The sequence below is a fragment of the Merops nubicus genome, unplaced genomic scaffold (assembly GCF_000691845.1).
Source record: "Merops nubicus isolate BGI_N331 unplaced genomic scaffold, ASM69184v1 scaffold8809, whole genome shotgun sequence".
Lineage (NCBI taxonomy): Eukaryota > Metazoa > Chordata > Aves > Coraciiformes > Meropidae > Merops > Merops nubicus.
In genome coordinates this window covers 88,897-100,228 of record NW_008630137.1, presented here as the reverse complement: position 1 = coordinate 100,228, position 11,332 = coordinate 88,897, and the positions used below count along the sequence as shown (strand labels likewise).

General features: G+C 37.6%; 1 protein-coding gene across 1 annotated transcript in view; it reads right to left on the bottom strand.

The window, feature by feature from the left end:
- COL24A1 (collagen, type XXIV, alpha 1) overlaps positions 1–11,332 on the bottom strand; it is a gene marked incomplete at its 3' end in the record, with an annotated part of 122,642 nt that overhangs the window by 24,640 nt on the left and 86,670 nt on the right. The window contains exons 25-26 of the mRNA XM_008947170.1: positions 6,640–6,693; positions 5,031–5,084 (exon numbers count right to left, since the gene is read on the bottom strand). Coding sequence (XP_008945418.1) covers positions 5,031–5,084; positions 6,640–6,693 — 108 coding nt within the window. The remainder of the gene's footprint in view (positions 1–5,030; positions 5,085–6,639; positions 6,694–11,332) is intronic.

Here is an 11,332-nt window from a genome sequence, read left to right as displayed (position 1 = left end):
ATGCACGGGAAAGGCAATTTGATATTCTAACAAAAGCACACTATTACATTCCTATAAATAGTATGGTGCGAATAATTTTTGGCACAGACTAATTGGATCTGTATAATTTCTTGCTCTAGCTAGCACAAAATGAGAGATACGCACGATCTGCCTGCTGTTAGTGAATTTAGGCTGCAACAGAGCTGAGGAGTAAGGCTGCCAAATGATTGCTACTACTTTTTTCTTTGGGACGGGCTAAGCTTTGTTTCTAAAACAGAACTTATTACATTGAAAACTCCAGGATAATCAGCTGAGAAGTTCTGCCTCCTAAAGATAAGGGTGAAGATAACAAACACTATATAGTTACTTCTCCTTTTTGGTGATTGAAATGGAAGAATATTAGACAATGATATCAATTTTAGTCTCACTCCCTTTGAGCAATTAAGACAGCTAAACATGCTCAATTATTGATGTATCATGAAGCACACTGGTCACTTGTTTCAAATAACCCTGGAGCACACAGATTTTTCTAGGTTCCATATTCCCTTCTGTGAGAAGTAGGAAAGATATCACTTATTAAAATGGTGCACTGATGTCCTTAGGTAGTTGAGGTTCTTCATGGCAGTACAGACACAGCCTAAGAGACAATCCTACTGGCTGCAACAGGCATAAGATGCTGTTGCATGACCCCTAACTTAAGGCACTTCACTATATCATTTCTCTGTGTTTTCAGAACAAAAATTTCATGAGCTGCATTCCAGGAAAGAGTGAACACAAAAATTACTGCTTTTGAGCTCTAAAACACCAAACATCAGAAGAATCTTATAAGCTACTGAGAATTTTGTTTAGGTCTCACTCATCTAATGATACAGGAACTCATCCTCTCAAATTAAAAGCTACGGTTTTATTAGTCAGAGATTATGGCATGAACTAAAAATAGAACCAGTCTCTGACATTATAGCTTTCTTCTCCATATAACATGTAACAATGGTTTCATGGTTGCCTACACTGCTACCAGCATGCCTTCCATGCTAATGTACTTCTTCCATTTGGTCATGGAGAGAAATTCCTTCTCTTAGATACAGATATTCCCACCCCACAGTGTCATTCTGCCATTTAATTATCTACAAAGCACTTTTCCCCCAATGTGTTTTCATGAGATTAACATTAAAACCCAAAAAGCGTATCACAAAAGGATGCAATCTTCCACGTGATTCCAGCTGAAGTGCAAAAAGTCTACAGCATGAGCTGAAGAAGCTCTGTGCTAGCACTATCTCCAGATCCTCTGGCAGTGAGATAGTCCATAGACTCCTAGACAGCCTGCCTTTGTCTGTCCATAACTCCCAGGTACACCAGAGACTGAGCAGCTGGATACTCTCAGGCAGAAGTAAACTGCTGGGTAATCTTGGATGTGAACTGGTTGCTGAAAGCCCCAGAATTTATGAGATGAAGGAATTCTACTCTGTGACAGTGCAGAAGAAGGGATCAGCACTCCTAAGATTTCCTGCAGATTCCAGCCATGAAGATGGGATACTTTCTTGTTGCAATACACAACAAAGAGGAATTTCCATATGTTTCTATTTAATGTCTGTATGTGACTGTAGTATGCACTTTTCCAAGGCATTCCACACAGAGCTCAGAGTTCTAATGCTTCTTTTGCTGAATCCAGTGATGACAAACTCCAGGTTTCCGGGGCTGCCAGATATTTCCCTTATTCACTCTGAGATTCCACTTTGGGTCTGATATTTCAATCTTGAGAGCAGACAAAATTTTTAGTGGCTTCAGTGAGAGTTTGCTTGCAGACCTTGAAGACTTGAGTCCACTAAGGCCCCATTCCATGAAGCATCCCCAGTCATGCTGCATGGATGCAAAGGCATAAACCACAGTTCCAATCTGGAACTTCCACAGAGCTTGGGATGTTTGGTATTTATTTTGAGTAGTCTCTAATTATAACAATGTACTCCATGATGTGCTACCAAAATCGAAGACAGACTCCTTCAAAGATTCCTGTTTCAGTTGGCAGATGTGACACTCCTTAAATAAAAACTATTTCTACCTTCAAAATAGATTCTAAATTAAAATAAGTTGTTCCGCCCTAAAAACAATCACCAGGCAGCAGATGCTGCTGAGTGGAAGGAGAGCCTTCACTTCTCTGCTAGCTGGTGGCTGTGGTTGGATGCTCCTGCTTACTCCAGTTCTTAGTAGAGTTCACTGTGCTTATCAGTGAGGGTAGGTTCTTGCCCTCTGCAGCTAATTAAGGTTTCTCTTCAAATTTTGGTAGATACGTTGCATAAACAAATATCTGCATTTCAGTTTTGCCTGACAAAGAGGCCTTAATAAACTCCTTTTTCTGGGCACTGATTACATATGTGTGACATTCAGTTCAGAAAATAATCAGATTATCTGCTAGATGTAGGAAGCATTTGCAATTTCTGCATGTAAAATTATCAGAGTAATACTGAATTAGTTTTAGTGTATATAATTTTGTTTGTTGGGTAGTTTTTTTCTTTTTACATATAATTCATTATTAAATTATAATGTCTATTTTTAAATTAGCAAATTAATTCCCCTGAAAGAAAATTTTACTAATACATTCTTTCAAGTAGACTTTTAAAAACCATATCTATTGTAAGGGAAAAATGAAGTAGACTAAACACATTCTCTCTGATGTTGGTGGGTATGTTGTTTTTGATGAGCTTCCGAGATAAATTCCTTAATCCTGAAACTCAGACTCACACAAGTCTCTTACTTATAGGTACTTCAGAGAAGCATAAGAAGTCCTAAGTGTATGCAGATATATGCTCAGATCTGCTTCAACCATTTATGGAAATTAAAGTCTGGGAGAAATTATATTCTATGTCTGAAACGAAATAACATCAAAAAAACCAACCAACCAAACCAACCCCAAACACTTGGCATTGCCAGCTGGAGCCCTCTCTAATACAGGATAACCCAGGACCACTATTGCAGACTTTTAAGAGAAATTATACATTTCATGTGCTGCATTTCACAAATCGTTCCTACAAACTGCACCATGAACTAGGAGATAAATTAAAACGGACTTCTTCTGAAGAGGAAGGAAATCACACTAAAGAAGGAAGACTCATTGGAAACATGCAAAGTTTCTCTTACGAATGATCCTATAGCACACTGTGAAGTTGTTAAGCATTCTATATTTTCAATACAAACTATTCAAAATATAGGGAATATGCTAAATATTTTTCAAATATACAATATTAATATTCAAATATATGCTATATTCTGATATATTATTTTGAATATACTGAAAATGTAACTCTTTACCCAATCTTATTTAATAGTTTAGCAATTATGAAAAAGTAGAGGAATATATCATTAATAAATTTTGTATTCAAAGCTTATTTAAGAGGCAATGTATGCTTCTCAAGTATCTATCTAACTTGAGTAAAACCTCCAGATCTTAAACTTTTCAAAATTTCACCATGTATTTTCTTAGAAAACATATGTATCACAATAACAAAGGAAGATAAAGGAAGGCTATAATGGCATCTTGCTGTAGCAACAAACATTACTGCTGCCTATGACATAAAGAAACCAACAGAACTATCTCACTGACAGAATTCGGGGACTTTATCAGGATGAGTAGTAAGCACTACCCAGTGTTAACACCATTGGTCCAAACACTAGCACGAGATGTATGAGTCTCACAGGAAGCCTCGATAAGTTGTCAAACTGCTGAAGGAGGCTGATGTTTTGTATACAGTGAAAAAATGGTTCCTATTTCCCTGATAAAAATGCAAAAAATGGAAATTACTATCTAATCAAATGTTTGAGATTCTAGCATATACTATATCCTGACTTTGCTTTTTTCCTTGTTCAGAACTATGTTTGGGTGATTTTGATTGCCTTTCCAAAGACACAAATTACATGAAGATAAAGAAAATAGTCCTTAAAACACTGAAATAGTCCAATGGTAGTTATAAATGCCAAAATTTGCATATTTATGTATACAGAAAATAAAACCATTGGTTATTCTGGTTCTGGTCCTGCTTTTCAGATGAAATTAATGGGAAAACTCCATTTGATTGTAAGACAGGAGAAATGAAGGTTCATATTGTTTCCTACATGGAAATCCAAGTATCATCTCTCTGATTTCAGTACAAACAGCTTGAGTCCAGAGGACAGAGTTCAAAGGAAGCAACAGTACATGGGTTACATGTCAGATTCATACTGGCAGCACACTGCTCTCTGCTTTAAGTAACACAAACCAGCAATCTTACTTACTCTTCTTCCCTTAGGTCCCTGTGGCCCTGGTGGTCCTCTTGTCCCTGAAGGGCCCTACATGTCAAATCAACTTATTATTATTTATTGTCTTCTATACACAGATTTCTGAAAATTACAAGGCTTGTGCACATTGATCAATCAATCACTTTCACTCATGGTTTCAATTCAATTAATTGTATTCATACAATTTATCTAGAAAAAACTAAATAGGAGACTCTATGTAACTTTATTCTGAATAAGAAATCATGATGTGACTGTTGGATAAAATTACTTCTGTCCAACATCCTAAAACTGCTCAAGGATACTTTTATTTCAGCAACATTTTGTTAAAAAACCCTAATAATTTCTGATAGAAGACCCAGGTTTCGCCTGTACTGAAGATTCACAGTAACAAAGTTATAACACAATTATACACAGCAAATTAGAATTTAACTTATTTATGATTAACAATGAAACTAAACACATAATGAATATATTTAAATTATATTATGCATCAATGAATTAAAAAGAAAAATGTTGTGCAATTATAAACCATCCTTAAATCTATTCCACTACTTGTCTCAACCAAGTGATTTTTAAATGGATGAGTAAATGACATAATTAGTTTTTCTTTCTTTTATGAATCATCCTGGTGAAGAGCAGGTGAACAGACTTCGAGTGCACAAATTTTCATGAAAGTTTTATAGACTGCAGTACAAATTAGAAACCATTCACAGCTTCATCAGAGCAAAAAGACAATTTGAAAATGCTATGTTTTATGTCAAACCAAAGCACCACTCTACACCTACAGGTAATCCTTCTGGCCCCACAGGTCCAGGGCTTCCTGGAGGTCCTGTGTAGCCCTAAAATGGAAATAAATGGAGAAAATACAGAATAGTTTTATCAAAACTGTTACTACAACCAGAATAATAAACCCAGTTACTTATCTGAAAAATTGGAAGCAAGTTAATAAAACGTTTAATCTTGCAAAATATACTCCCAAAGTTTTGTTTAGAAAACAGGTATTTATTTGGATATATCACACTAATTACTAAAGCAACCCACACAGAGGTGCTAGTTGAGAGGGATGTACTGAAACAAAAGCTGATGAGTTCTAAATGAATTTCAAAACCTCACATCAAGGCTGTGACAATGGGAACAGAAAGTGGACCTGCATCCTGGTGCAAGTAGAAATGGGCCAACACAAAATGCCCAAAACACCTCTGGTCTGATGGCTATGATGACTTGCTACTGGGAAGGACTCTTACTGCTATTACTTAAGAGGATTTACCTATGACAAAAAGCAATACCAGTAGCTGAAAAATAGTTGATACGAATGGATTCTATATTAATAAATCCTCCTTTATTAATCTCCCTAAAAGATTTTTTTTCATGGATCAAAAGCAGCTGGTTGAAGGTAAATCTAGATTAGAGATATTTAATGAAGCACTGAATGCTTCAAAAATTACTGTCTCTTGCCACATAGATCATTAAACTGGTCTGCAGCCTGAGGGTGCTTGGTCTCCTTCCTGTCAAAGGATGCCCAAAGAGTGATTACTGCAAATATCTAATAATAATAATAATAATATCAGTTTCCACAATAGGAACATCCCCTGCACTCAGGCCCATATCTGCAGCCTCTACCATAAGGCTACTGAGATTTTACCACTGCCTACCACATCAGGATCAGATGAGGCAGGATGCAACAGGTAATATGTAGCATACTATCTCCTTGTCATCTCCTTGTAAACTGTTAAGTTTCTAAGTGTTCTCTGTATATTCTGGAGCCATCACAGTGCTCACCAGCAAACCCAAACCCAAACCCTAAACACTTTTCCTTGAGAAATTCAACATGTAACAATAGGCACATGTATACATATTTTTTTTTACTTCTGTGCCCCAACAACCTACCTAACATGACAGTGGCTTCTGGACTGTCCAAGGCTACATGCAAAGCTGCTTCCTGATTCAGGACAAGTGGTATTTTCAGGAAGCTAATCCTCCCAACAAGAGTGGCACTCAGGGGCTGTTTGGGTTTCTACACAGTAGAATTAGAGATGACACTAGTTACCAGCTTATTAGCTACCCCAGTCAACATGGGAGACAGTTATTTTACTTTTCCACCATTATCTCTCCTTTCAATTACTTGTGTTTAATTTTCTTTATGTCAGGTTGCTTAATGACATTTTTAAAACATGCACTTGCTCTGCTGCTTCATTCAGCAAATCACTTTGCAACACTGCTTCCACAGAGAGGATAAAGCTGCTAAATGAGATTTCCCAGGAATGGCACATCATAAATACTCCTCTTTTCCATAAGGCTGGCAGAGTCAGAAGGGTAAGAAAATATTACTGTTTTGGAAAGTAATGTGCCTTTGTAAGTAACATAATTATGGATTCTACATGACTTGTAACTTACCATGATGCCTTTCTCTCCAGGAGGCCCTACTGGTCCTGCACTACCTCGCTCTCCCTTTAATGAAAAATTAAAAAACAAAGTAACAGTGAGTGCTCTTTCCTTGTTCCATGTCCACTGAGCCAGGCATACCTGGCCAATGAGGTTAATCTGCAATAACAATAGCAGAGCAATACAATAGGCCTTTGTGAGGGTTGTAGCCCATAGTCTACAAGAGATTTAGTTGCTAAAGGGAAGCACTTTTTGCTCTGCATAACACTATTGGTTCAGGGATTGCCCTTCAGAAACAAAGCAGAGACCTTTTTTCACATTTTAATTTCTGCACTCACTCTTCCTACAAGCCCATCCATATTTTGCAAGATGATAAAACTGAGTTTCTGATTGGACATTAGGAAGAATTTCTTCACTGAGAGTGGTTATGCACTGGAGTGGGCTGCCCGGGGAGGTGGTGGAGTCATCATCCCTGGAGGTTTTCCAAAAACTAATAGATGTAGCACTTGAGGCTATGATCTAGTGGTTAGGAAATGTTGGGAGGAAGGTTGGACTTGATCCTAGAGGTTCTTTCCAACCATAGCGATTCTATGATTCTCCATCTTCCCTTTCCCTAGAAGACTGGAGAAGCGATTTGGTACTACATCAGTCTATGAGAACTGAAGCTAGCTGTTTCTCTGTGATGGCTGCATCACAGAGATAGTTACAGTCTTTATTCCATAAAATTCATCACAGCAAACAAGCAAGAATGAAAACTGTTCTTCTCTCCCTCACTTCTTCAATATGTGTTAGCAATGCATAGATCTAGAAGCAAGGCCACCCCTTCAGCAGCAGCAGAAGCAACTGGAGTAGGGGAAGTAGGAAGGATCTCTTTCTCATCTCACATACTTTTTCACCTTTTATTCATATAACACCCAGCCCAAACATCAGACTTGGCTGTAGATTACCCACACACAAAGATTACAAAAATCTATTGCTTCTAGTACACGTGACATAGGGATAACACTATACTTTATGTTCCATATTGTAAAGACGCGTTTCTTTAAAATAATTATGCTGGCAGTACAGTTGTTATACATGCTTAGATTGTATTATTCAGTCCATAAATGAGGAAGACAAGAAATTCTATAGAAACAGCATAGCAACAACAATTACTCCACCATGAAGAAGCTTGCTTTTCTTCATTCCTGATAACAAGATTAATTAAGTCTTTTACTGCCTTTTTTCTTCTAGTGAAACTAGCAGCAATATCCCAAGGTAATCTTTGATTGAGTCAAGTGTAATTATAAAGAACAAGAATCCTTCAACACCAAGTTCTAAGATGACATGATTAAAATGATACGAGCCTTGTCTAAATGTTAGTTTTAACAAGCAGTGCTTTGCACTGATGTATTTCCTTTCATAGATTATATAAGCAGATTTTCATGGAAGTTCTACTATATTATCAAGGCTTTCACAATAAAATATTTAAATAGCAGCCACCAGTCTAGGTGAAATAATTCAGCCCTGCAGGTAAGAAATACAAATGGTGCTGGATCATTCTGATAATTATATTTTTATTATAATTGAAGCTGACATGCAGTCCAGTAATAGTTTCCTGTTTTCAGTTTTGAAATACTTCACCTAAATAAAATTATGTCAAATAAGCTTAAGCTATTTATACTGTTGTACACACATTAAGTCCACTAAACTTTGCTTTCATAAACACAACTGTTCCTGCACAGCAGACAAAACTAACAATTTTGTCTTCTTTAGACAGTTAACACATAAAGCCAAATTTTACCTTTCTGCTTTTGCTCCATCATGTAGCAGAGCAAAACCAGTAACTACTGTATAAAACAACTACAATATGCACTAGTTTCTGTGAATCAATAGCAATGGATAGTAAAGTAAGTGTCATAATATAAACAAATATTCAAATTATCAGCTCTGAACTGCTTGCAAAGTAAAATCAAGGACACCAGATGAGTACCTCAAATAGCAGCATTTGGATTACCATTTATTACATCCATGTGTTCTGAAATAGCTACAGGAATATTAGCTTTATCAGTGGTCAGTAAATGATCTCTCACCAGTATTTTACCACCCCAATGGCATTCAAAGCTCATTTTTGCTGCTATGTAGTCAGATACGTTACTGTACCTTTTCACCAAGGCTCCCAGATGGTCCAGTTTCTCCAGGTAAGCCAGCTGATCCCTGTACAAAAATTAAGTAGGCTTTTATCGGTGTGATGTCTAGACCAGCTCATGGTTGGCAGCTCCGCTGAAACTCACACAGCACATCTCTTCATCCCAGAGGACCACTGGTGTATTTGTGTAAGTGCTCCTGTGGGTAAGTGAGGACTGCGCAAGCTAAACCTCATTACAATCCATGCACTAGGATCGCTGCATCTAGACACACCAATAGTAAATGGCTACTGCTAGAAATTACATTAATCATCATACTGTGCTACAACGTAAGACCTGCCACAGAGTCTTGCAGTGCTAGCAGCTTTACAAACATACAATTAAAGATGATAATTGCTCTGCCAGCGCTTTAGTCTGACCACAGTTTCCAGGGGAATAAATTCAATTCAACAAAGTAAAAGGCAGTCAAAACAGAAATGATATTGGATCAGGTGTTGTTAGAATTTTCCCTTTAAGAGTTGTAGCCCTGAATGCCTTTGAAGTCAGGGGGTCAAAGCCTTTCAGTCCTTCAAAAATGAAGTAACTGTCTCCTGAGTCTCTCCCACAAATTTCCACTGGATAGAACAAGTATGACCATGTGGGATGGGAAACGTGAGAGGAAGTACTTTTAAAACACTCATTTCCCAATGCTTGCAATACCTTCTTTGTTATGAAAATGAAAGAAGAAAAAGTTACAGTTCAAGGTCCCACTTGAGGAGAGCACGACACACTTGGAGAAAAAGCAATACGTGCCCAGAGTAGATGGCATGACCGCTCATGAAAGACGGCAGAAACATCGATGCTCCTAGTAGCGATATAATACACAACTGCACCACGTCTGTAACACTTCAAAAAGCAAATATTATTTACACTTCAAAAAGTGCAATTCACACATTGGCACTGCTATCTCTATACATATAGGACTGCACTAGCTTAAGTAGTAGTATGCTGGCACTTAAGATTTTTCTTTTTAAGTGTTACTTCTGAGCTCACTAGATTGCTCATATTACCGTCAAGAGCCTAGTAGTAGTTTATTCCATAGAAATAATTTTATAGCAATACAACAACATTCCAGTCTGAGATCTCTGCCTTTGGAAAAAAAAAATATTTTTGTTGCTTTTACCTGTGTAATTTCAATACAGTTCAGCCTCAGGGACTCTAACATAACAGATAATAACGTAACTAGGGTTTTATGAATGCTTCTTATTTTCTTGGACTGCTAGCTACCCTGCAAATCTCATAGTTCAAATACATTGCAATGAACCATTGCTACAGCTGCCTTTGAAACTCACAATACCAGCACAAACTACTTTCTGTAGTGGGCTAAAGAGATAAACAGGCATCTCTGTGGCTGCTGGACTGATATATTGTGTATAAGAACTTCTGTATTTTATGTCAGAATTCTTGGCTTGGCAGTAGTCAAAGATTTGTCCTGGTGATACTGGTACTAAGATGATGCCCAGACGTCATGGGCAGGAATGAGGGACTTCCACGACGAACTCCAAGAATGAGAGCTACCACTGCTATCAGTCATGTCCAACAGTGGGCCTCAGTACCAGGCAGAAATCTGTGAGACAAAGAATTCCCCTGTACTCTTGTTCATCAAGATAACTGGTGTGGAGGTACAGTTTCAAAAGGCTAAAGACTAATCACTTTGATTCTCTTATTCCAGAAAGGACAGAAGACATAATCGGAGCCAAGATGTAACTCAGACCTATTCTCCTTCCACAGAGACACTCCTGATCTCCCAGCCAATGCCACACTGTCTACAGAACTGAAGACACTGCTTAGAAAGATGGGTAGTTGTGCCTTGCATCAGCAGTGAACCATTTACTATACAGCCTCTGATGAAGTCCGTTTTTCAATTCAAAAGTATTGTCTTTCTGACTCTTGCTCTGGTCTGAAACAGAAGGAATGCCCAGGAAGCAGTGACTGTGAATGTGCTGTTGTATGAGGCAGCACATTAGGACTAACCTACAACTCTTCCAGATCAAGGACAAAAGTTTGCTATAAAATATAAAGTTTCCTAGACACTGTCTGCTCCTTATAAGAAAACAGTTAAGTAAAGAAATTTTACAGTAAAAATACTAAAAGAAGAAAGCAAGTTCTTGTTGATACAAAAGACGGAAAATAAACTCTGCATGAGTGGATGTGGATATGTATAGAAAACAAAACAATAGTCAAGATGACAAAAAGAACTGAAGCCAGTGGAGTGGTAAAGGCAATAGGGACTCCAAGAGGAATGAAGGGGAAAGAAGTTCATGACAGGTTAACTAAATGATTTTCCATCCCTCCATTCAAAACAGAAGGCAAGTGTCTGAGACTGAAATAAAGCTATGGCAGGTATGTGCACAGGCCAGAGAGAAAAAAAGTTTACTAAGGAATATAATTTTGGTCCCTAAAAGATCTAGTAGCACAAAATAAAAAGAAAGTGCAGTCAGTAAAACATCCTGTTCCATCAATATATTAGCCATAAAGTGATATTTCCCTTAGGGATTTTCTTAAAGATAGCGTGGCTCCTTAAATCCCAGATTTGGATT